Raw genomic sequence first — 26,443 nt, forward strand, 5'->3', positions numbered from 1 at the left:
ATTTAGCGTTTTGAGAATTTTCTGAGTGATTAAGATTAGACCGTAAATATGAGACATTGGGTAATAAGGGGTATATTTTATTAGGCCCATTTGTGTGTTAAGTGACTATGAGTAGTCTTATTTTGAAAATAGAAGGTGAGAAGAAGTAGAGTTATTAGAAAAAACAAAAGAGGAGAAAAGTAGGGTTTGTGAAGAGGAGAAGAAAGAGACCAAGTGTGTTGCTCTCAAGTTCCATTTGCCCAAAATTTTCCATTGATTTTCCTTAGAGCTGCACTCAATCCAAGGTAAGGGGGATTCTTTCTACCTAAATGGGAATATGATGGATTGTATGTGAGTTTAGGGTATAGATTTGTCACTGTGTTGTGTTAACTTTGATTTCTGTCGCTGTTTGAATAAATGAAATTGTTACGTTCATATTGCTGTTCATTGAAATTGGCATAATGTTGCAATGCTATGCATACTGGAAATGGAAGAAAATGGAGGAAAATAAGAAATAGTGTGCAACATGTAGCTATGGCACTGTGGGGCCTGGGACGACCGGCACTAACCACAAGGGGCGGTCGGCACCCCCATTTAATCCATGCCATTTTCGTTTTATGCTTTCGTGAGATTTTTTTCTTTCTATTTCAATTGTGTGTTGGCATTTGTTCTTTCTGTTAATTGTCTTATTTTCCGTTTCCAACACGTGCCTTGTTCTATTTCATTGTGTACATACCATTACTTAATATACATATAATATATATATATATATATATATATATATATATATATATATATATATATATATATATATATATATATATATATATATATATATAATGGTGTAATAGAAATGAATTAGAAGCTTGAGGTGAGGGCCTCTTCCCGTGGGGGTGGGCACCTCCCTCACTATTCATGTGCTGTGACTTTACTTCCTAATGTTTCACATATTGCCCTGTTATATTTATTGTTTCCATGCTGTTATTCAATATACCAATGAATATTGGTATGATACGCATTGAAATGAAAACTGTAATTATGAAGTGGAATAGAGTTGGAAACAGTAAGATTAATATATTGTGAATACTAGCATTAGTAGACTAAAATGCCTTGTTAACAGTAGGATGCTAGAAAGGAAATAATAATCGAATTGAAATTAATTTGGTGTGATATTAATTAGTTGATTAAACTAATAGTTGAATTGATTTCAATAAGTATATGTGATTGGAAAATACTTGGACTCAGATCAATTATTCGGTTTATCAGTAAATTACAGTATTTTGAAAATTTGTCCGTAATTGTGTTTTTGGTTGAATATTTATGTTGAGGATAATATATTGCTATGCCAATGATGTTGTTTTGGTAATTAACATTATTTCTAATTGAGTTTGATGATGATTCGAAGTCGATTTGGTTTACTTGATATATTGGCATATTGTGATTATTTTGCGAATTGACCGAAAATTATGGGTTTGGTTTGGATGTCTTTGTTACGAATAATGTTGTGACTGCTGATATTATTATTATTATGCATTGTTCTGTGGGTATCCTTATGGTATGAATCCTAGAGAATCTTGATATTGCAAATATGTTGCTATGAAGTTGATAATTTCGTTGTTAAGTTATGTTGTGAGCCTTTGGCTAAAGTTGAAAGGTGTGATCGTTGATATGTGACCGCTGTTGTGTTGTTGTTATGTCGTTGTCTCGTTATCGAGTTGTGGTCGTTGTATGTTGTCTCATAGCATAGCATAACATAAAGTTGGCTTGGATTGACAATGTTCTAAGTTGGAGCTAATGCTCATTGAAGTTGGCCTGGTTTGACACATTCTAAGTTGAAGGCTTTGCCTTATGCCTCGAAATTACTGGAAATGTTCTAAGTTGGGAGTTTTACTCCAATGGTACCACATGCATATGCACAGTTGAGTCGCATTTGAGTCGTTGTCAGTTGTTGTTGGTTGGAGTTATTGTTTATGCATTGTGATGCTTATATGTTGACTTGTTGAAGATACTTATATGTTGATATCATGACTATTCATTGATGACGTTCTTTGTGTTGTTTATGTTGATGTTGTGTGATGCGGTGATTCATTTATATTCTTTATCTAATATATAATTTATCATGATCCTATTTATATAGTTTGATATCTCACCCTTTCCCTTTGAATGTTGCCTCCACGTGGGTAACGTGCAGATAATCCAGATGAGTAGCTGTTTCTGCTTATAATCGAGTTTTGGGTGTCATTGCTCTGATACGTTGCACTCGGGAGGGAAATGAACACTTACTTTACGTTGTTATTTGTTTATTGAACATTATGATACATCTGAGGAGTTTGTTTGTATTGTTTCTATTTTATGATTCAAAGATGCTATGTTTATTTGGTGAATCATTGTGAATCGGCTGCATGTTGAATCTAAGTTTGGAATATGCTATGAATACTATGTTTATTCAGAATTCGAGATTTATATTATGAAGTATGTGTTTATGAGTTATGTTCATTCCAATCTTGAAAGTGTTATGTATTGGTTTAAAAAGCATGACATATGTATGTTTATGTTGAATATGCAACATCCTGATTGTGTTGAGAATTTTTATACTCTGATATTTTCCGCATAAATGCTTGGAATAGATTTGGGGTATTACATAATCAGCGGATCACGATTTGTTTCCTTGAATGAGGATATCCTAAAGATTAATGCAGCAATAAGTAAGGAACTAGAAAGCAATGGAGGCATAAATGAGAAGATACAGGTGCAAATGAGAATTAGTTGGTTCCTAGAATAAGGGTTTGTTCCAAGAATAAGGGAAACAAATCAGAAATTGATTTGTTCTCATTACATGTAACTATTTAGTGTAATTATCTGTATAGCCCTATAAACTCTATTTATACAAGAAATAATAATGAGAAAGGCATCAAGCCAAGAATTCTTGAGATGGTATTAGTAGTTTTTTGATCAAACCTGTGAGTTTTAGGTTAATCTTGGCTTTATTCAGCGGCACCCCACTAGGTCGCTATAGAAATCATCTCGGTAGATCTCGGTTCTCGGTAATCTCTTCTAAGTTGGTGATTGTGATCTCTGATACTTACAATCGTTTCTCGAATTCATTCTTGGTAGTGCTCACAAGTTTCAATTTCGTTTTTCCTCCTTGTTTGCAAATCGTGTTCGGTTTGGTCGTGATCTCGTCTCGGTGTTGGCAAGTATCGGTGTCGGCAAGTATTCTTATTCGGTGTAGGCAAACATTTGGTAGGGCTTGCACGTTGGTTTTGTTTCATTAGTATTCTTAATCAATTGTTACGTGGAGTTGCAGCAGTTTGTTACACTTCTTTTGCTTCTTGGCATTAAGAAGTAGTATTAAAAAAAATTCCATTGGTTGATACGTGAAGGGGCTGCACCCCTGTTTTTTGTTTTTTGTGTTCAAGTCTTTTTATTACCAATATTTCTTCTATGGCTTCCAAAAACGAAATAGATCGTATTTGTGTTTGTTTTACTGGAAAGAATTATTCTGCTTGGGAATTTCAATTTTGGATGTATGTCAAAGAAAAAGGATTATGGAGTCACTTGGACGATGTCTCTTTGGCACCGTTAGAGACAACTGACTTAGATGCATGGGAAATAGAAGATGCTCAGATTATCACTTGGATTCTTGGTACTATTGATCCTCACATGATTAATAATTTGCGATCTTTTTTCACTACTCAAGAAATAAGGAACTACTTGAAGTGTATCTATAACCTAGACAATGCGGCCAAACGTTTTTAGTTGGAGCTCGAGATTGCCAATTACATACAAGGTAATATGCCTGTTCAAGAATGTTATTCTGGTTTTTTGAATGTGTGGACAGAACACCCTGGGATTATACATGTTAATGTTCCCAAGATTTCTCTCACGGATGTCCAGGAGGTCTACAATACTAGTAGGCGAGATCAATTTCTCATGAAACTTCGTCCAGAATTTGAGGTTGTCAGAGGTGCTTTGCTGAATCGAAATCCCGTTCCTTCTTTAGATACATGTGTTGGTGAACTTAGAGAGGAACAACACCTTGCTACTCAAGGATCCATGTCTAATGATGTTGTCCTTTCTGAGCTTGCTACAGTTGCATATATTGCTCAAAGTAGAGGTAAAGGTCGTGATATGAGACAAATTCAATGTCTCTCTTTCAAACAATTTGGACATATTTCTCGGAGTTGCAGTAAGAAGTTTTGTAATTATTGCAAGCAGCAAGGTCATATTATATCTAATTATCCTACACGTCCTCCACGACCAACACATCGTTCGGTGCAGGCATTTCATGCAACTACAAATTCGACCACTAGTCTTTCTGTTACTAGTGCATCTAATGGTGGTACTCTACAACCTGAAATGATTCAACAAATGGTGCTTTTCGCTCTTTCAGCTTTGGGAATTCAGGGTAAGTCTTCTAATGTTTTACATCCATGGTTTCTTGATTCTGGTGCATCTAATCACATGACGAGCTCCTCTGAAAACTTGAACAATTTACGATCTTATCGTGGTAATCAACAAATTCAAATTGCTGATGGTAATAACCTATCTATCACTAATGTTGGTGACATAAACTCTGATTTTCGGGATGTACTTGTATCACCTGGTCTTTCTTCCAATTTATTGTCTATTGGCCAATTGGTGGACAACAATTGTAATGTTAATTTGTCTCGGTCTAGTTGTCTTGTGTAGGAGCAGGTGTCGGGGAAGGTGATCACGAAGGGGCCTAAAGTGGGAAGATTGTTTCCACTTCAGTTTATTTCTAATCAATTATCTCTTGCTTGTAGTAGTGTTTTGAATTCTTATGAGGATTGGCATAGAATGTTGGGTCATCCAAACTCTTCTGTTTTGTCTCATTTATGTAAAACTGGTTTGTTAGGAAATAAAAATGTTATTTTTAATGCCTATATTTCATGTTCGGTTTGCAAATTGGCTAAAAGTAAAACACTTCCTTTTCCGTCTAGTGCTCACCGTGCTTCTAATTATTTTGAGATGATTAGTAGTGATGTATGGGGCATGTCTCCTGTAGTCTCTCATGCTCACTATAAATATTTTGTCACATTTATAGATGATTATAGTCGTTTTACTTGGATATATTTTCTCCGCTCTAAATCTGAAGTGTTTTCTATGTTTAAGAAATATTTGACATATGTTGAAACTCAATTTCAAGCAAGTGTTAAAAAATTCCGCTCTGACTCTGGTGGTGAGTACATGTCTAATGAGTTTCAGGAATACCTATAACAAAAATGCATCTTATCTCAACGGTCTTGTCCCAATACCCCTAAACAAAATGGTATGGCAGAACGTAAGAATCGTCATTTGCTTGATGTAACATGCACCTTACTTCTTCAAGCTTCTGTACCATCATGATTTTTGGGTGGAGACTCTTTCCACGGCTGTCTTCTTGATAAATCGTCTTCCTTCTACGGTTATTGATCTTGAATCTCCTTTCTTTTTTCTTTTTTAAATTAATCCTAATTATAGTGCTTTACATACCTTCGGGTGTGTGCGTTTTGTTCACCTACCTTTATTTGAAAGGCATAAGTTTGGAGCCTAGTCTGTTCAATGTGCATTTATGGGGTATAGTCATCCGCATAAGGGATTTGTGTGTTATGATGTCACTAACCATCGTTTTTGCATTTCTAGGAATGTGACATTTTTTGATAATCAGCTTATGTTTCCCTGTGTTTCTCCTGCCATTCATGATATTGTTACTCTTCCTAAGTTTTCTATTGTGCCTTAATCTATAGAGCGTTATAAACCAGGTCATGTATATGTCAGAAAACACAGGCAACAAGTTCCCACACCCCTTCCCGATGCTGAACCGCCACCTGATCCTGTACCGGCTGAACCACGACGCTTTGGTCAAATATCTCGCGCACCAGATAGAGATTCACCAGACAGGTATAATTCCTCACATACTTCTTTGACTGTCATACTCTCTAGCATATCTATTCCTACTTGTTACTCACAGGCTGTTAAAGATGTGTGATGGATAAAAGCAATGAATGAAGAGCTTCAAGCTCTACAAGAGAATTTCACGTGGGATATTGTCTCTTGTCCTATTGATGTAAACCTATAGGTTGCAAATGGGTGTATTCTATGAAATTGAATTCTGATGAGTCCCTCAACCGTTACAAGGCTCGTTTGGTTGCTTTAGGAAACAAGCAGGAATATGGAATTTATTATGATGAGACATTTGCACCTGGTGCCAAAATGACAATTGTTCGCACGATCATCTCTATAGCTGCTTCTAGTGGGTGGTCTCTTCATCAAATGGATGTGAAGAATGTTTTTCTTCACAGTGACCTGACAGAAGATATTTATATGACTCCACCTCAAGGCTTATTCTCTTTGTCTAAAGGCGTGTGTGTTGCACCCCAAAATTTGCCCACCCTTTTCGAAAAAACTATTTCAAAAAATTGGATTTTATAAAATATCGGGTTCATTTACATTGACATCCTGAATTTTTTATAAATATTCGATTTTTTTTGTCTATTTTAAAATATAGTAGTTTACTATTAAAATTGCTTATATTTTAATAAATAGAAAATGCTAGCCAAAACTTCATACACTTTCAATTGGCTTTTTATTTCAAATAAATAACATAGCTCAGTTGGTTAGGAAGTAAGGCTTGCAACCAAAAGGTCATGGGTTCAATTCTCGCTGTGTATGAACACCTGGACGTAAGTATAGCAATTTGCTTGTGTTTAGGCTTTAAATTATTCCTTTTTTTAATTATTTTGTTAAAAAGTAAACTCAGTGCCACGTGTCGCCACATGGATGGACAATTAAGAAAATTCAAGACAGGTTCCAAATAGGGGGCGCTCCCATGTTGTTATGTATTGATATATGGACAATTAAGAAAATTCAAGACAGGTTCCAAATAGGGGGCGCTCCCATGTTGTTATGTATTGATATATATTTTGTTTTTCTTATTTGTTATTTTTTGTAATTAAAATTAGTTTGATTTTAATTAAGTTTAAGATTATAGGTTGGGTCTTAAGTCCATGTTTAAATTGTTGGACCCCTTTTTAAGTTTTATTTCAGCTCATTTAATTAGCTCCTTTAACTAGTTTTTTTTTATTGTTATTCAATTAGATTTAATTATTTATTTAGTCATTTGTTTTTGTTTATTAAAAAATATTAAAAACCCAAAATATGTTATTCATTCTTAGTTTCTTTTTTAGATTTAACATGTTTAATGTTATATTTTTTTCTTAGTTAATTTTGATTAATAATTATTATATTTTCTTTTTTTTATCAAGCGTTATTATACGTATATTCGTCACTAACATTTTTTTAATTTTTGTGAGGAACTACCGTCTTGAGCATCGGGCTATTTGGCGAACGCTTATAATTTTATATATTTCTGCACCATATAAACTGCTATATAATTGCTAGATGTATGTTAATAGGACTGTATGGAAAGATAACAACTGAGCGTTAGCTCACTAAACTTCAAGATAAATATCTGAATCTAACACACTTTTCACGCACTCACCTCTAGGGTACTCCCTTTTAGTTGCCTTACGAATAAAAATGGTCGTGTCCCTCGAATATAGAGGTACCATTAGCGGAAGTCCCTACGATTTAAATCATCAAAGATCATGGTCCCTCGATGACCCTCGATGTTGCCTACGAATACATGATCTCGTCCCTCGATTGTTGCCTACGAAAAAAGATGACTATCCCTTCGAATTTGCTAAAGGTACCTCTACCATGTTGCCTTCAACGACCATAGATGACCCTTCGATGTCCCGTATACGTCCAATAGATAGGACTACCTACCCACAAATGGTATGGTTAGTCCTATCCCTTAAAAGAAAGTAGAAAGTATAGGAAAGACCAAACATAGGGTAAGTAGATCTTAGTTTGCTTGCTCAATAAAAATGCTTTTCACACCACACTTTTTCAAACAAATTTCAAAAATACTTCGCATACATCCTTGAGGACCGGCACAAGGATCATTGTTAAATCTTGCCTTACTATTGGCACCTTTTCTCAAAATACATACACACTATGCTTTTTTCAAGCTTTTCAAACAAAATAAAACGAGCTAAGCAAACTAAGAGTCCGTAGATAACTACGGATGAAAAGGGTGCTAACACCTTCCCTTTTCATAACTTACCCCCCAAACTCAAACTCTTTTTAGGTCTTTCCTGTACTTTTATAACTTTCCTAATTGGATAAAATAAAAGTCGGTGGCGACTCTTGCTCACCGCAACATTGTTTGCGACATAAAAAGTCAGTTCTCCCACCGTATTACATTGTGCAAGCTCAAACGCTCCTTATGTGGTTTGAAACAGACACCTAGAGCATGGTACGAGAAATTCCGCTTCATTCTACTTGGATTCTCCTTTACTCAGAGTCAGTATGATTCCTCTTTATTTATTCATAGCACATCTGCGGGTATTGTTCTGCTTCTTTTGTATGTTGATGACATGGTTATTACTGGTTCTGATCATGCGTCCATATAGCAACTTAAGCAACAGTTACAAGCCTCATTTCACATGAAAGATCTGGGTAATCTACATTATTTTCTTGGTCTTGAGGTTCATTCTACATCCAAGGGCATCTTTCTCCATCAACAAAAATATGCTACAGATTTGATTTCTATGGCCGGTCTCGAATAAGTTAATCTAGTAGATACTCCTCTTGAGGTTAATGTTAAATATCATCGTGATGATGGTGATCTTTTGCCTGATCCCTTATTGTATTGACAAATTGTGGGTAGCCTCAACTACTTGACTATTACTCGCCCTGACATATCTTTTGATGTTCAACAAGTAAGTCAATTCATGCATTCTGTAACACCCCAATTTCCCATATCGAAAATAAACGAATTGTAAATACATAAATAATCAGAGTAATACGAGTAGGATGTCACATCTTCTAAACAATTCACAATAACATCACTTTATTTAATATTCATTAAAATAGAATATCCTAAACTGCAGCGAAATTCAAAAACAGCTTATTAATTCTCATGGCACCACGGCCCCAACAAATAAATCATATCCACTAAACAGGTGGTCCAACAATAATGTCAAAATCAAGATACGTAACAATTTAACATTTAACTGAAAGGAAAACAAAACACAGCGTATCCCAACATCCCCGTGTTACGTATCAGAGCGACTCCTAAGACTCGATCAAGTAACACTCGAGAAATCCAAGCACTACTCTGGTACCTGGTTATCTGTACTCCCGAAGAAGCACAGACACAACAACAGAAAAGGGGTGAGAATTACATTCAACAAATATACGGTGAAATATCACATGGTTAAGGAGTAGTATCTACACCACACACAAACACAATCATAAACAGATTCTCACACCATCAATCACACAACAACATCATTACATGACATTTACAAACAGTCAGATGAATGAAAATGTAACTATCGACTCTACATGCATGTGGTACCAACAGAGCATAAGCCCTCAACAGATGCCATTATATTAGAGGCAATAACAAGGCATAAGCCTTCAACAATGCCAATACAGGCCAACAACAGAGCATAAGCCCCCAACGACATATGTATGCAATATGGACATCCAATCAACACAATTCAACAACACAAGGCTTCAGCCTTCAACTCATCGCCATTTAGGCTATCAACCAGCTCAACAACATGCAACTATAATTTTATTATTTTGTAGTTACATTCACAACAGTCAACACAAACTTATCACAATATTTTATGTCCAAAGCATAACTCTTACAGTCTCTCTATGTTTACCTAAGTCCTACAGTTTAAGTAACTCAGAAAGGTATTTATTCCACTCAAGGATCAGGAGAAAATCACAAAAATGGAAAATTCTGCACACTAGCGTAACCATACGCGTACAGCTAAGCCATACGCGTATACCCCCTTGCCCATACGCGTATCATACGCGTTTTGCCAGAATCAGATTTGCACTAAAACTCCTCCATACGCATATCACATTCTCATACGCGTATGACCTCTCTCTCATACGCGTACCATACGCATTCCACCAGTAGGTTGTACTATGTTAGGACAGGGCTGCGTATCATACGCGTATAGCCCCCTGGGTGTGTCCCTCATACGCGTATGGCCTCAACCCATACGCGTATCATACGCAAACTGACAGGAAAATTGCCTTTCCAAGTCTGCATTCGCACCAGTCCGTTCTCACTCGTTTTCATCACTTCCCGTCTGCGATTTCAGGTCTAAAACATCATAATTTCACTTATTAACTCACACCTTTCATCTAGATTCATTAACCTATTATGCTACATCAGTTTTAACATGATAACAACCCAATTCCTACTCATCAAATTGGACAGTTTTACACTCAGATTCAGTTCCTCTTATGAACACAACAACAACTCAACCAACACCCAAAACCACACCAAAATTCATCAATCCAGAATAGAATTTCATCCACAATCATACAATACTCATTAATCATGAAGGACAACATACAATTCAAATCAATTCACACATCAAAGAAGGAATCAACGTGTCAATTATGAAACCTAAAGAGGGAAAGGAACCCTCACTACCCTCTCATGTTGTAATCACCATTTAGAGAACCCATTCTCCCCCCTTACCTTAGAATTGAGCTTTGATCCTTCAACAATGGTGGAGTTCTTCTACCTCTTGCCCTAGCCTTTTTCTCTGTTTTCACGTTCCTCCAAATTTTGCCAAAAGAACTATTCCTTCTAATTTTTCTTTATTTTTATTAATCTCTCATTAATCCTTAATTTGCTAATGGGCTTACTACACACCCTCCCAATTACTAATCACTACTTGGTCCAAATAACTAATTAATCATTTTACTATTTACTAATTAATTATTAAAATAATATAATAAAAATTAAATATCAGTTTAAGACACCAAATACACCCGACAATTACGTAATAAATAAATATCAAAAATTGGGGCGTTACACATTCTCCTTGCCATCTTCACTTAGCTGCGGTTAGTCTTATAATTCGTTACTTGGAGGGAAGCTCTCATCGTGGTTTATTCTTTTGTACTGGAGTTGCTCCTAAATTGAGTGCTTATAGTGATGCTGTTTGGGCAGGGTGTCCTGATACTCGACGATCTGTCACTGGTTGGTGCATGTTTCTTGACTCTTCGTTGATCTCATGGAAAAGTAAGAAACAAGCGAGAGTTTCTAAATCTTCTACCGAATCTGAGTATCGTGCCATGTCTGCTGCTTGTTCTGAAATAATTTGCCTTTGTGATCTTTTGGCTGAACTTGAATTTCCTCAAATAGAGCCAACTTCACTTTATGCTGACAATACAAGTGCCATCCAAATCGTTGCGAATCCTGTTTTTCATGAATGCACCAAACATATCGAAGTTGATTGTCACTCAATCCGTGACACATATGATGACCGACTAATATCACTTCCTCATGTCAGTACTCAGTTGCAGGTTGCATATATTCTTACCAAGGTTGTTCCGCGTCTACGTCATCAGTTTTTTGTTAGCAAATTGATGCTCATTGACAAGCACCATCAATTTGAAGGGGATGTGAAGGAGAATTAGTTGGTTCCTAGAATAAGGGTTTGTTCCTAGAATAAGGGAAACAAATCATAAATTGATTTATTCTTATTACATGTAACTATTTAGTGTAATTACCTGTATAGCCCTGTAAACTCTATTTATACAAAATATAATAATGAGAAAGACATCAAGCCGAGAATTCTAGACAACGGGAAGATATGGCTAGAAAAGAATTAGAGTTGGTCGATGGTGGGATTTCGAGTAATATAATATTAGCAGGGGCTCTCAACTAAAGGAAATAAGAACAAGGTTGACACAGGGATATCAAAAGAAAAAAATCTTAAAGGCAACAAAGTGGCAACACGTGGCAGTATTATATTCAAAAGTAAAATAAATACTTCCAGTAAAAAAGGGAAGAAGTCTATTGTGGAAATAGTGATGAGTCAAAACAAGATGAGGATTTAGTTGTCATAGTAGCACAAATTCAATTCTTACCATATGCTCAACGATTTATTATAGTAGGATTTTACAAATGTTGCACCCTACTTTAATCTCCATAACTTTGATATCAAACCATGTATTTGAGAAGAGTTTTGATCATTACAGTAAGTATCTTTTATAGCATCGAAAAACGGTTTTGATGCAGGTAAGAACCTAAATGGAATTGCAATTCCTGACTCCATTGAACCAATCAACCACAAAATAATGGTGGAATTTTCAGATTTTCAGAACCTGTAATTAGGGTCTGTTGTCTAAGATAAGTTGAACAATTTAGGGTCAATATGTGTAGTTTTAGTTATCTAATTCCTCAACATTAACTTGAAGACAATTATATTGATCTCCACCTCACGAGTTGAATGATCCACCACTAGTGTAACCACCCAGGCACTTTAACTTAGTATTAAGATAAATATATCCAAGATTTTGACATTTAGCAAAATAGATCAGCAGAGACAATCAATGACCAAGCATATTCATTATCACCATACCAATAATATACATTAATATTGATTCTAGCATAAAAAAAGAACTAACAAAATAGCTCAATAATATGGCTGAATTGAAGAATTTCCACTGTACATCATTTCTGGGTTTAATTGTTCCAGATCCTCCTTAAATATCCAACGATAACCACAATTTTTGACTTCCAAGTGCAAACCAAGGGGCTGCTTCACCAAAGCTGTCAACTTAATACCACTAATATCATCATGCAATTCCTCTGTTATATAACTTATCATACCAATAAAACTCTCCCTACTGAAAAAAATTAGCAACAAGTGATCTAAATCAACTGTGACCAGATCTTTTTCAAGACGTATGGGAATAATTGAATAGATCCCACGACCATGCTGTTTACTATGAAAACCCAACCCAAAACGAAGTGGCCATTTTTCACCTAAATTAGTTGGATTATCATGTGCTACAAATGTTAAGCAGCAAGCAACACCTATCTGATTCTTGTCATGCATAATGCGTGATGGATCAATGCTTATTGAATTACCTACATTTTGTTTGTTGAACCACTTTGGAATTTGAGCTCTGGGAATAACAATTGTAATCTGATCCATTGGGATGTCGGATTGCATATGCACCTGGTACCAAATATATTAGTTCAATCACATAAAATTAAATATAGACAAAAAGAAAAGTGATGGAGTAGGCACCTGAAGGAATTCTATCATCCAAGAAAAAGCCATTCTATAACAGCATTCCATCTCAATTAAACTGGGGCAGTCAAATATATTAAATTCAGCATCCGTTGTTCTTCTTACTTGCAAGACATTCTTTGATGGGAGCTCAGGCAAATATTTCAGCTGCTTACAGTGCTGCAAGTTTAGTCTTGTAAGTTTGGAAAGTTCCTTGATGCTAGTAGGTAATGTCACAAAATTGTTACCCCCCAAATAGAGGGTTTCTAAGCAATGTAACAACCCAATTGCAGTAGGGATTTGAAGAAGATTGCAGAAACTCAGGTCAAGATATTGCAAACATGACAAACGAGACAATGAAGGCAACAATAAACCAACTGAATCTTCAGGTTTTCGAAAAATCAAAAATCTGAAGTGCGTCTCTAGAAATTTGTAGATAAAGGATGTTGGTTGGTATTGGATGATACTATCCTTGTTATCAAGCATCTCCAATTGTTCGGTTTGTCTTTGTATTTCTAACAGCTTATTATCAAATTTGAATAAATTTGGACAGCCGGCGATAGTTAGATCTTTGATAGATCTCAGACCAAAAATGTTGTCAGGAATACTGACCAGAGTTGTACAATTTTTCAAATTTAATGTGGAAAGCCTTCTTAAAGTACCAATGGACGGATCAATGTTCACAAGTTTTATACATCCTTCAAGATCTAGGCACTCAAGATTTGGAATCTCCTTAAAATTTGGCATCATAATAAGATTTTTCGAGTGAGAGACATCAATATGTGTCAAATTAGGCAGAGACTGCAGGCAATGAAAAATAGAAAGAGTCATATTCAAAATCATACTAAAACTTTAATTGGTTTCTGTAACTAACTGCACTGAAAGAAGAAATATATAATGAGATAAACACTTCTTAAGAAAAAGTAAAACAAAGACTCATAACCATTTCTATAGTACCTTTGTGCCCTCCCATAGTTTCTTGATGTTGCTGTGTTGTAGGATCAGTTTAACAAGTTTTTCCGGATGAAAACTTGATGGTAAACTAGTGAAAGGATATTTTTCCCAATACAAATACCCCAAATCACTTGAAAGAAAATTGAGACTTCCTGAGAAATTCAAATTCCACAGCATGAGCAATTTAAGTTGACTCATTTTTGCTAAACCTTCAGCCCTCAATGTTGTCATCTCCTGTATTTCTTCACCATTTTCTGTATAACGCTGCAGAACTATGGCTTCAAGGTTTTCTGCTGCCTACAATATTGCACAGGACATAAAATATCATAAAGACTTTAATATTATTCATTTTTTAAATTAAATTGGCTAGCAATAATTTATTTCCATAAATATTTTACCATGTTTTCTGAGATAACACTATGAACATCCTTGTAGTCCCATATCCTGTTCCACTTTCTTGGTTCTTTGGGTGATATTTCTCTAACAACACGCTTTCCTAGTTCTGCGAACAAATTATGCATACAAATGCTCTGCTTCTCACGTGTTATGAATGATTTATCAATGAGAACTTTTAAACCAATTTCAGGATGAAATCCACGAAAATCTAAAATTTTCTTCAGGCATGTCTCGCTTTTTCTTGTAAAGAAACAAGCAATATCAAGAAATATCTCCTTTTCTGTATCTTCTAGTCCATCAAAACTAATTCGGAGTACATTCATAATATCTTTCCTTGGATTCTCTCTTAATCTTGCCAACGCACTGCTCCATTCAGAAACATCTCGACCATACAAAAATGATCCCAACACTTTAATTGCTAGGGGAAGGCCATTGGCATATGCTAGTACTTCATTTGTCAAGTATATGTAACCGCTCATGATATCATCACTTTTGAAAGCTTTCCTACAAAACAATTGAAGGGCACATTTACGATCCAAGAGTCGAACTTTGTATACTTCATCTACTCCATGCTCTCTCAAGATATGCTCATTTCTAGAAATTATGATTATTCTACTCCCTGTGCCTAGCCAATCTCTTTTCATGTCCAATTTATCTAGTTGTTCACCTTCATCAACATTATCAAGAACAACAAGGGACTTTATTTGACATAGCCTATTTCGAATCAAATTAGATGCCATAGGAAGATTGCATATTTGAAGATTTTCTTCATTTAAAGTTTGACAAAGAAGTTGCTTTTGTACTCCAATTGGACCATGATCTCCATAAATTTTACTTACATCATCAATAAAGCAGCAAGCATCAAATTGATTAGAGAATTTAGCATACAAAGCGGTAGCAAGAGTTGTCTTCCCTATTCCACCCATTCCACAAATCCCTACAACTCGAACATCATTATCATCTGAGTCCAGAATAAGAAGGTTTTCTAATTCTTCCACCCTTGAGTGCATCCCAACTATATCCGGTAAATTAGAATATTTGTTTCCCAATAAGTGTGCTACCCTTTTAATAATTTCTCCAATCTCTCCAGACTGTGGCCTAAAAGAACAGAGGAAAAAAAAGACCAAATCATCACATAACATAATCAGACTTAAAAGTTTTGATCAACTAGTTGCAAAGTAGAAAGGAGTACTTACTTATCCTTTAGATCCCAACCAGAGATTTTGGATATGTGTGTGAGAGCTTTCCTCCATCTTTGCACTTCCTTTAAATCTGCTTTGAATCTTTCTTCATGCTCTCGAAATGATTTATCGTAATCTCCGCTTTGCTTCCCTACATCAGATGGACTAACATCATAGAAAATAGGTAGAACAGTTTGACCTGATACTTGAAGAATGCAATCATCAATTTTTGCGAGTTCTTTCAAGCACCATGTGGAAGAAGCATAGTTTGTTGAGAAGATAACAATCAAAACACGGGATCCTTCAATAGCTTGTAGAAGCTCAACTGATATATGTTCCCCTTTCTTGATTTTTGTATCATCTCTGAAGACAACAAGGCCTTTTTTATGAAGAGCACCAAAGAGGTGATCAGTGAAGTTGTTGCGGGTGTCTTTACCTCTAAAGCTAACAAACACATCATATTTCCATCTCATCCTAGATGAAGATACAGTTTGGAGACTACTACAAGCCATTGAAATTTGTAAAAGCCTCTAAAACTAACTTACTGAGTTTGAAATGCAAGGTAAAATTAGTCAATGAAGAAGCAACTAGTCATAGAAAATGCAAATGAGTTCAGCAATAGTGAGATGAGCAAATGAATGTGTCAATGGAGAGAGAAAACTGAAATTGGTGTGAGTGAGAAAACGGAGAACAACCCCGAACGTTCACCTATAATTATTTATGAATGTTATTAAATCGTTTTGGTTAAGTGAAAAAAATAAAATAGTACTAATCAAAATTTGTTTTTTTAATGTTTATAACAGTGCCTTAATATATGTATAATCTCAGTGGGCTATGAACGAAAAAGATGATTTTTTTGTTTGTTTAGGTGGGATAATAAGTCATAAGTCAAAGCAACTTTGTTCCTTATGATGAGAAAACGTGTTAAAATAGACCAACTTGACCGTAATAATTGGAGTTCTATTTATCCGCTATGGCCTTATCCAGGTTAAACATTTACAAATTAGGTGTTTGTTTTAAGCAAATATTAAAAAGTTGTAGAATATATTTTCCTTTTACACTTTTATATCGATTAAATATTACATATGATAATTTCGTTGTCATTTTAATTGATGGCTATGCATGAACATCTGATTGTTAGAATTTTTAGTTTGTGGAGTTCTTTTATCCGGGGAAATGTGTCTCACTTCAAGATTTTGATTCTAAAACTTCCTCCAAATGATATGTGGAAGAAAGGGGGATGATCATTGGGTGAGGCACATCCCTTTAAGGATAATTCTCTAGGCTATATCAGTTTCTGGCCAACGAGAAAAAAAAGTGCAGAGATTGGCCTTAATTCGTGTAGCACGAGATTGGCCTTAATGTTAATAAGAATTCACCTTCAAAATTATATAATCACCAATCATTTATGCTTACCCAAAAATAATACTAAAGAAAAATAGTGCCTTTCATGTTCATATACTTGAACTTAAGCTATTCTGAATAAGTTACTCACTAGCAAATGAAAAAAGGCAGACACACCGAAAAACTTTAACTTAGCATTAATATAAATAATGACTCTAGCATCAAAAGGAGAACTAACAAAAACTCAGCATATTATCATCTTTAAAATACAAAATATATCACACTGATTCTATTGATGTAGCACCGACACCTCTAAAAACAGACGTGTCCGTGTCCGTGTCGGTATCGGACACTTCCACCGACACTTGTGATTACGTTTAATTTATTTATTTTTTCAAATTTTTATCGGTGTCGTCGTGTCAGTGTCGGGGTCAAATTTGGGGTGTCCGTGCTTCATATTGAATTTCCGTTGTACATCTTTTGAGGGTTTAATTGTTCCAGATCATCCTTATATATCCAACGATAACCACAATTTTTTACCTCCAAGTGCAAACCAAGGGGCTGCCTCACCCAAGCTGTCAACTCAATACCACTAATATCATCATGCAATCCCTCTGTTATAAAACTCATATCGCCAATAAATCTCTCCCTACTGAAAAAAATTAGCACCAAATGATCTAAATCAACTGTTACCAGATTTTTTTTAAGACGTATGTCAGCAGTACCTGAAAAGATCCCACGTCTATGCTGTTTACTTTTAAAACCAAACAAAATATAAGGTTGTTCTTCACCTAAATTAGTTGTATTATCATGTGCTATAAATGTTAAGCAGCATGCAACGCCTATCCGATTCTTGTCATGCATAATGGGTGATGGATCGATGCTTATTGAACTACCTACATTTTGTTTGTTGAACCACTTTGGAATTTGAATTTTGGGAATAACAATTGTAATAACTTCCATTGGGATGTCCGATTGCATGTGCACCTGGTACCAAATATACTAGTTGTGTATTACTTCAATCAAATAAATATAAATATAGACAAAAGAAAAAGGGATGGAGTAAGCACCTGAAAGAATTGTATCATCCAAGAAAAAGCCATTCTATAACAGCATTCCATCTCAATTAAACTAGGGCAGTCAAATATATTAAATTCAGCAACATTACTTAAATATGTTCTTACTGGCATAACATTCTTTTTTGAAGGTAGCTCAGGCAAATATTTCAGCTGCTTACTGTGCTGTAAGTTTAATCTTCTAAGTTTGGAAAGTTCCTTAATGCTAGAAGGTAATGTCACAAAATTGTTACCCCCTAAATATAGGGTTTCTAAGCAATGTAACAACCCAATTGCATTAGGTATTTGAAGAAGATTGCAGAAACTCAGGTCAAGATATTGCAAACACGACAAACGAGACAATGAAGGCAACAGTAAACCAACTGAATCTTCAGGTTTTTGAAAAATCAAATGTCGGAAGTGCGGCTCTAGAAATTTGTAGATGAACAGTGTTGGTTGGTATTGGATAGTACTTTCGTTGTTATCAAGCATCTCCAATTGTTCTGTTTGTCTTTGTATTTCTAACTGCTTATTATTAAATAAATTTGGACAGCCTGAGAGAATTAGATCTTTGAGAAAACTCAGACCAAAAATGTTGTTAGGAATACTGACCAGATTTGTACAATCTTTCAAACGTAATCTGGAAAGCCTTCTTAAGGTGCCAATGGACGGATCAATCTTCACAAGTTTTATACATCCTTCAAGATCTAGGCTCTCAAGATTTGGAATCTCCTTAAAATTTGGCATCATAATAAGATTTTTCGAGTGAGAGAGATCAATATGTGTCAAATTAGGTAGAGTCTGCAGGGCAATGAAAAATAGAAAGAGACAGATTCAAAACCTTAGTTTAACATTAATTCATTTCTTTAACTAAAACTGCAGTGAACGTATAAATATTATGAGATAAAAACTTTTGATGTGTTCATCATAAAAAGAAAATCAAAGACTCCTAACCATTTCTCTAGTACCATTGTGCCCTCCCATAGTTTCCTAATGTTGCTGTGTCGTAGGATCAGTTCAACAAGTTTGTACGGATGAAAACTTGATGGCAAACTAGTGAAAGGATATTTATCCCAATAAAGATAACCCAATTCACTTGAAAGAAAATTGAGACTTCCTGAGAAATTAAACATCAACAACTTGAGCAATTTAAGGTGACTCATTTTTGCTAAAGCATCGGCTCTCAATGTTGTCATCTTTTGTATTTCTATATCATTTTCTGGATCATACCTCATAACTATGGCTTCAAGGTTTTCTGTTGCCTACAACATTGCAAATTAAATTAAAAATTACAGATACTTCAAAGTTATTAATCGATTGTCGAAAAAATGGCAAGAAATGGTTTTATTTCAATAAGTATTTTACCATCTTATCTGAGATAACTTTGTGGACATCCTTGTAGTCCCACAACCTGTTCCACTTTCTTGGTTCTTTGGGTGATTTTTCTCTAATGATATTCTTCCCTAGTTCTCTAAACAAATCATGCATACAAATGTTTTTCTTCTCACAGGTTATGAATGATTTATCAATGAGAACTTTTAAACCAATTTCTGGATGAAATCCACGAAAATCTAAAACTTTCTTCACGTATGTCTCAGTGTCTCCATAAAAGAAACAAGCAATATCAAGAAATATATCCTTTTCTGTATCCTCTAGTCCATCAAAACTAATTCGGAGTACATTCATAATATCTGTCCTTGGATTTTCTCTTAATCTTGACAACGCACTTCTCCACTCAGAGACATCTCGACCATACAAAAATGAGCCCAACACTTTAATTGCTAGTGGAAGGTCATTGGCATATGCCAGTACTTCATATGTCAAGTATATGTAACCGCTCATGATATGATCACTTTTGAAAGCTTTCCTACAAAACAATTGAAGGGCGTCTTTACGATCCAAGAGTCGAACTCTGTACACTTCATCTACTCCATGCTCTCTCAAGATGTGCCCATTTCTAGAAATTATGATTATTCTACTCCCAGAGCCAAGCCATTCTCGTTTCATGTCCAATTTATCCAGTTGTTCAACTTCATCAACATTATCAAGAACAACAAGGGATTTAATTTGACATAGCCTAGTTCGAATCAAATTAGATGCCATAAGAAGATTGCATATTTGAAGATTTTCTTCATTTAAAGTTTGACAAAGAAGTTGCTTTTGTACCCCAATAGGACCATGATCTCCATAAATTTTACTTACATCATCAATAAAGCAGCAAGCGTCAAATTGATTAGAGATTTTAGCATACAAAGCAGTCGCAAGAGTTGTCTTCCCTATTCCACCCATTCCAGAAATCCCTACAACTCGAACATCATCATCATCTGAGTCCAAAATCAGAAGGTTTTCTAATTCTTCCACTCTAGAGTGCATCCCAACTATATCCCTAGGTAAATTAGAATATTTGTTTCCCAATAAGCATGCTACCTCTTTAATAATTTTTCCAATCTCTACATACTGTGGCCTAAAAGAACAGAGGGAAAAAAAACCAAATCATCACATGACATAAACAGACTCAAAAGTTTTGATCAACTTCTTGCAAATATAGAAAAGAATACTTACTTATCTCTTACATCCCAGCCAGAGAGATTAGTTACTTGTGTTAGGGCTCCTCTCCATTTTTGCACTTCCTCTAAATTTGCTTTGAATCTTTCTTCATGTTCTTGAAAGGTTTTTCCATAATCTCCGGTTTGCTTTCGTACCTCAGAAGGACTGACATCATAGAAAATAGGTAAAACAGATTGTCCAGGAACATGAATGCAGTCGGCAATTTTAGCAAGTTCTTGCAAGCACCATGTGGAAGAAGCATAGTTTGTTGAGAAAATAACAATTAAAACACGGGATGCTTCAATAGCTTGTAGAAGCTCAAATGATATATCTTCCCCTTTCTTGAGCTTTGTATCATCCCTGAAGGTAATAATACCTTTTTTATGGAGAGCACCAAAAACGTGATCGGTGAAATTGTTGCGGGTGTCTTCACCTCTGAAGCTCACAAACACATCATATTTCCATCTCATCCTAGATGAAGAGCCACTTTGGAGGCTACTACAAGCCATTGAAACTTGAAAAAGCCAAAACTATGTTGCTGAGGATGATGTATTTTACACAGTTGCTGTGAAGCTGAAAGTTTGAAATGTAAGATAAAATTAGATGATTATAATGGATGGAAAGAGGGGAAAATAGGTTTGAAAGGTACTAATTGAATAAGTTAATCAAATGAGTGAATCAATCAATAAGCTACTAGTCATAGAAAATGCAAATGAGTTCAGCGATACAGATGAGCAAGTGTGCGCGTCAACGGAGAGAGAGAAAACAGAAGTGGAAAGAAATAAAGACTAAACTATTATGAATGTTATTTTAAAGGTTGTCAGAATTAAAATTGGAATATGGTAATATTATTGATTATTTAATAAATTTGCAAATTAATTTTATTTTCATATATCAAGAATCAGAGTATTTCTTATCTTTTTTTAGATATTATTGAAGTGAAAAAAATAAAATAGTGCTGATCAGTCTTTTAATGTTTATAACAGTGCCTTAGTAATTTAGTAATGTACTTTAGTATATAGTGCTAATCAAAATTAGTCCTTTTGATGTCAGATCAGTGAAAATTGTCTTATTTCCTAGGCACGTAACTTTAAATGCCGAAGTAAGGTATGGTGCTACATTAAAGGAATTATGTCAAAGAGATACTCAAGAGATTCAGAATGGGTGATTTGAGTCCTGCATCCTCACCTGTCGAACCACATGTGAAGTCGGAGAAGAATGGAGAGGAAGACAAAGTCGATATGACTTTGTTCAAGCAAATAGTAGGATCTTTGAGGTATAAGTGCAACAGTCGACCTGATATAGATTTCGTAGTCGGATTAGTGAGCATATACATGAGTGAACCAAGAGTGTCACACAAGAAGGCTGCAAGAAGAATTCTAAGATACTTAAAAGGATCGATAGAGTATAGAATTCTATTTCGACGAAATTCTAAAGACAAAGAAGCAATAGTTACTTGTTTTTCAGATGTTGATTGGTGTGAAGATAAGGAAGATCGAAGAAGCACAACTGTATATTTCTTTCAAGTATTTGGTGCCCCAATTTCATGGTGTTCGAAGAAACAACCTGTGGTGGCATTATCATCGTGTGAAGCTAAATATATATCAGGATCCTATGCTGCATGTCAAGCAATTTGGATCAGATCGGTACTTGAAGAAATGGAGGTCGAAGTAAAGAAACATCTTGAGCTGCAAATCGGCAACAAGTCAGCCAAATCCAGCGAAGAATCCAGTTCTACATGGAAGGAGTAAGCATATCAAAGCTAAATTTCACTTCCTGAGGGAAAAGGTAAATCGAGGTGAACATGAAGTTAAGCATTGCTCGAGTGAAGCACAATTGACCGACATTTTCACCAAAAGATTGAAGATCGACATATTCTTAAATTTAAGAAAAAAATTAGAAATAGTATTGATTGACTATTTTTAGAATATGTTCAACAATTTAGATTATATGAGATATGCTGAGATATTATTGGAATATTAGATATAATATCAAATATAATCAAATCTAATAATATCAAATATTATTCAAGTTGTGTAAGCCTAAGTCCAATCAGATTGTATATAAATAGTCATAGTCTGTATTATTATTTGTACAATTCAATTCAATAATATAATTCTTATTTCTTTTATTCTCTTTTCTTTTATTCTCTTTTCATTAAAAGTGTCTCACGCCCTGAGACTTAGTGCCAATAGGAACTAATCTGTGCCATTTTTTAATTTTGCCATCTTCAATTCTCTACTTTTAATTGTTTCCTTAAGTAATTTTGCCATGCTTGTACAAAAGTACCAACACCAAAACTTGACGGAAACATAGATATAACAGATAACCAATGTTTAGGAACTAATAAACATTTTTCAACCCACTATAATACAAATCAAATATGGAATAAGAAGATTAATAAGTAGCAGAAAATCGCTCAAGAGAAAAGTCAGAGACAGATAGCACAACTTCTGGCTTTTCACAACTTGTCCTTGAATGAGATCTTCACCCTTGATGATTAGAATGTTCACTATAACTCAAGTCCTTAATATAGAGACAGTGATAAAAGAATTAATCACTCAGAGCTTGTCCATTCTAACATGCAGCAGGGAGCACCCTACAATTTGCAGTCCGAAGACAACAAAGAAAATAAGACAAAAGGCACTGATAGCTAGCAAGTGTTCATCATTTTTTTGCCCTATTACGAAAAGTGTAAGTGTTTTACTCACTTCGTCTCAATCAGCTTCGTCGTCAAGCTTCGTCATCAGATGATTCTAAGTAGCTGTTACTGAAACAGTGAAAACAAATATCAATAAGCAACCCAACATAATTTCAGAATCCAAAACCCCTCTATAATAACACACGCACCTACCAAATTCTGCAATATGTCGCCAATAATGAAAAGTAAGGGAAAGGGAAATTAAGGTTAAACAATCATTCCTAAGTCAAATTGAAAGAAAAGTTTAAATTTAAAATTATTCTTATTCCTGTAAAACTTGTTTCAACCACCTTGTAGCTTAACCCAGCAAAAACATTGACGAAACAACAAAGCAGTTTCCAAATTCAAAAACCAAACCACCATGCCAAAGTTAGAAAAACAAGTTCTACTTTCTTGGGGCCAAAATCATGTCAAGCTTTGGTATGTCAAGTGTAAAAGTAAAGAACAACCATTCTAAACACTTAGACGGTTCCATTTCCCAGCAAACATTCACCAACAACACAAAATAGAGTTTGCCAAATAAAATAAATTGATTCAGTTCACAAAAGGCATGCTCCATAAACTAGTCATAGTATTTTAACCAATGAAGTTAAATTAGTAAAAATATAATCACTTCAAATAAAAAGATAAGAGAAGAAAGAAGATTTACAAAAACTGGACGACACAACTTTCCGGGGCTACATCTTCCAATTGGCTCCACACATCATTCATCTGGTCCACATCAGCTAATAAATGTCTCGAACAATGTATATCGACCTCCAATAAATAAGGGGCATTTTTTAAGATAGACGTAACAAATTGGATTTCATATTCATTTCCATAAAAATTTAAAAAGTGTAATCGATTGAGAGACGATTCGAAACAGCGAGGCACCGAGTTCAATATCAAATCTTCACCATCCAAGTAGTTAAGTACCTAAATAAGAACCACTAAACAAGTCAATTGACAGAAATAACATTATTGTTAGCTCCAAAATATGGCAAATAAAAGCACTGGTAAAGAATATAAACTTACCACCCCAGGAATCTCAAGAACTTCTAGCTTAGGGGTCTTTTGGAGAATGTCCATTAGTACCTCATTGGGGTTCTCAGGATTCCCAGAAGTCACTTCAAGATGTGTCAAATTGTGAAATATAGGAAGGAGATGAATAGTATCCTTTGTATGGGAAAGACACTGGTAATGGAAACAAAACTATGTTCATTAGGTAATATTCTTATAATTAAAAGACAACATTTTCATTTGGTATTATTGCATACAAAATTAAAAAAATATGAAGATGATGAGCATATAGTCAGACTTACCTCAAGAGTTTCGTAAAATAGTTCAAGAGACTTGACACTACTTAGTCCACTGAATAGCTGAATTGCACACTGAGCAGCATATGGTTTATTAGGCACATAGATATGCCCAATATCAAGATATGCATCAACTAAGGAGGTTAGGTTAACAGGGATAAATTCTATAATTGGATTGCACGAGCATCTTAAAGATAAAAGATTCACAGCATCAATCTTGAGTGTCATATCATGATCAAAATCTACAGAAAAAAAATCAAAATGGATACTCAATTGCTTTAACGTGGGAATTGCAATACTGATATGCATTAAGTTCTTCCAATAGCAACCATCCAAATTCAAATCTTGTAAGATAGTGCACCCAGAGAAAAGTTGTTGAACTGACTTTTCATTTGCAAAGGTAACATTTGAAACTGTTAATCTCTTTAGGTTAGGAAAACGAATACCACTGGGAATATGTAGAGTGAACTGGAGTCCTAACCACAGTTCATTCAATGACCCGAAAGTTGAGAAACTATGGGGTAACACAAACTTATCATTTCGATCACCTAGTGAAAGTCTAAGATATTGAAGTTTGTGCTTCGAAGCAGAAGATATCAAAGAAATAACTTTATCTTCATCAATGGTAATTCTAAATATTTCAACGCTGAGCCTTTCTACGCGATTAGATTTGTGCAATAGTCTTCCAACTAGATCTAAGAGGCAATTTGCTGTGTTCTGATTTTGGTGGCTTGACTCATATCGAGGACGATCGGTTACAAACCTAAAGACTGATAAGTGGGTCCATAAGTGCCTCCACTTGTTTGATAATATGGAAGTTCTTACGGCATCTTTGGTAGGAAGTAAAGAAAGAATATGAAGAAGAATGCCCTCAGGTAAGTCGGTGATCATATCGGGCATGTTGCCGACATTATGTCGTTGGATCTTATGCACATCTGTTGATGATATTGTAGCAGCCATGAGCTATGTGTGGCTATTGTCTGCTAAAAAAAATAAGAGGCAAGCTTCTGTTAGACAAAACAATAGATTTCAAGTTGTTAGGAGGAATAAAAAAAATCATAGCTAACAATTAAACATTAATCTGAGTTGTTCATCATTCTAACGCTTGTGTTGTATAGAAGAAGTTATCATTAAATTGAATTCCGTGCAAAAGCAATAATCTAGATAGAAAAAACCATTTATTTAAAACTTGTGTACAAGATTATGGTTGTGATTCTAGGGTTTATAAAAGAAAAATGAAACAAATATGAGTTGGATAGTCAAGAAAGAAAAGGAAAGAGGAAGCGAATACCTCGTCAGTGGATTTCCGAGAGCGAGAGAGAGCGACTGAAGAGGCGAAAGAGAGGGAGTTAGGATAATCGCCATTTCTTTCCATAGGAAATTGGATCTGCAATTCTGCACTAAGACTCCAGCAGTAATTGTTTTGGCGCAATCACATAGTCCGAGCATTTTCAGCCGTTAGATCATAATAGAATGGTTCAAACACAATGCATATCTGATTTTTTCAAAATTAAAAAATATTAACTTTTTAAGCACGAAAAAAAAAATATTAACTTTTAATATATGAGCCATTCGATTGTTAAGTTTTGATCGAACCATCATATAATCGTGACAGCGTGAGTCCGTGAGTCGTTTAACGTGACATCTCATTAAAAGAATTCTATCTTTATTAGTTTTCCTCTCAGAAAATTTGTGAAAAACTTGTCAAAAATTGGGAAAGAAAATACCATAAAAATTTCCTCTCAGAAAATACCATAAAACCTCTCTTAGAAAATTCCCCTAGAAAATCACAATCTCAACGCAAAATCGTCTGCTCAAGATAAGGAAAGAGGGGGCGTCATCAGCCCCTAATATAAGA

General features: G+C 35.0%; 3 protein-coding genes across 5 annotated transcripts; all 3 read right to left on the reverse strand.

Annotated features, from left to right (window-relative positions):
* Positions 1-12,427: 12,427 nt before the first annotated feature.
* LOC131602396 (disease resistance protein Roq1-like) lies at positions 12,428-16,157 on the reverse strand. The gene is made up of 5 exons (XM_058874497.1): positions 15,659-16,157; positions 14,465-15,560; positions 14,070-14,363; positions 13,131-13,913; positions 12,428-13,058 (listed from the first exon to the last, which is right to left on the reverse strand). Exons 1-5 carry the CDS (start codon positions 16,153-16,155, stop codon positions 12,510-12,512), a joined length of 3,219 nt encoding a protein of 1,072 aa, XP_058730480.1. The 5' UTR covers positions 16,156-16,157; the 3' UTR covers positions 12,428-12,509.
* Positions 16,158-17,440: 1,283 nt separating this feature from the next.
* LOC131602397 (disease resistance protein RUN1-like) lies at positions 17,441-21,353 on the reverse strand. Of its 2 annotated transcripts, XM_058874499.1 has the most exons (6): positions 20,605-21,353; positions 19,408-20,506; positions 19,011-19,304; positions 18,172-18,843; positions 18,058-18,091; positions 17,743-17,974 (listed from the first exon to the last, which is right to left on the reverse strand). In XM_058874499.1, the coding sequence occupies exons 1-6, from the start codon at positions 21,096-21,098 to the stop codon at positions 17,880-17,882; spliced, it is 2,688 nt and encodes an 895-aa protein (XP_058730482.1). In that variant the 5' UTR covers positions 21,099-21,353; the 3' UTR covers positions 17,743-17,879. The 2 variants fall into 2 exon arrangements, with proteins under 2 accessions (XP_058730481.1, XP_058730482.1); XM_058874498.1 differs by having other exon boundaries at positions 17,441-17,974; positions 18,058-18,843.
* A 1,537-nt stretch (positions 21,354-22,890) lies between these two features.
* LOC131602398 (F-box/LRR-repeat protein At4g14103-like) lies at positions 22,891-26,031 on the reverse strand. Of its 2 annotated transcripts, none has more exons than XM_058874501.1 (6): positions 25,877-26,031; positions 24,592-25,568; positions 24,305-24,463; positions 23,940-24,205; positions 23,301-23,359; positions 22,891-23,188 (listed from the first exon to the last, which is right to left on the reverse strand). In XM_058874501.1, exons 2-5 carry the CDS (start codon positions 25,543-25,545, stop codon positions 23,323-23,325), a joined length of 1,416 nt encoding a protein of 471 aa, XP_058730484.1. In that variant the 5' UTR covers positions 25,546-25,568; positions 25,877-26,031; the 3' UTR covers positions 22,891-23,188; positions 23,301-23,322. The 2 variants fall into 2 exon arrangements, with proteins under 2 accessions (XP_058730484.1, XP_058730483.1); XM_058874500.1 differs by having other exon boundaries at positions 24,592-25,565; positions 25,877-26,028.
* Between the last annotated feature and the right edge of the window lie 412 nt (positions 26,032-26,443).

Source organism: Vicia villosa, linkage group LG5 (assembly GCF_029867415.1).
Source record: "Vicia villosa cultivar HV-30 ecotype Madison, WI linkage group LG5, Vvil1.0, whole genome shotgun sequence".
Lineage (NCBI taxonomy): Eukaryota > Viridiplantae > Streptophyta > Magnoliopsida > Fabales > Fabaceae > Vicia > Vicia villosa.

Bases quoted from the DNA above. Each gene is read 5' to 3' on its own strand.
- LOC131602398 (XM_058874501.1), bottom strand. From the start codon at position 25,545: ATGGCTGCTACAATATCATCAACAGATGTGCATAAGATCCAACGACAT. The intron at 24,464-24,591 runs GTAAGTCTGACT...TTCCATTACCAG, and splicing joins TATTTTACGAAACTCTTGAG to TGTCTTTCCCATACAAAGGA. The intron at 23,360-23,939 runs GTAAATCTTCTT...TCACTGTTTCAG, and splicing joins AGTTGTGTCGTCCAGTTTTT to TAACAGCTACTTAGAATCAT.
- LOC131602396 (XM_058874497.1), bottom strand. From the start codon at position 16,155: ATGGCTTGTAGTAGTCTCCAAACTGTATCTTCATCTAGGATGAGATGG. The intron at 13,914-14,069 runs GTACTATAGAAA...CATTGCCTGCAG, and splicing joins AACTATGGGAGGGCACAAAG to TCTCTGCCTAATTTGACACA. The intron at 13,059-13,130 runs GTGCCTACTCCA...ATTTGGTACCAG, and splicing joins GGATGATAGAATTCCTTCAG to GTGCATATGCAATCCGACAT.
- LOC131602397 (XM_058874498.1), bottom strand. From the start codon at position 21,098: ATGGCTTGTAGTAGCCTCCAAAGTGGCTCTTCATCTAGGATGAGATGG. The intron at 20,507-20,604 runs GTAAGTATTCTT...CTGTTCTTTTAG, and splicing joins GGCTGGGATGTAAGAGATAA to GCCACAGTATGTAGAGATTG. The intron at 19,305-19,407 runs GTAAAATACTTA...GCAATGTTGTAG, and splicing joins AAGTTATCTCAGATAAGATG to GCAACAGAAAACCTTGAAGC.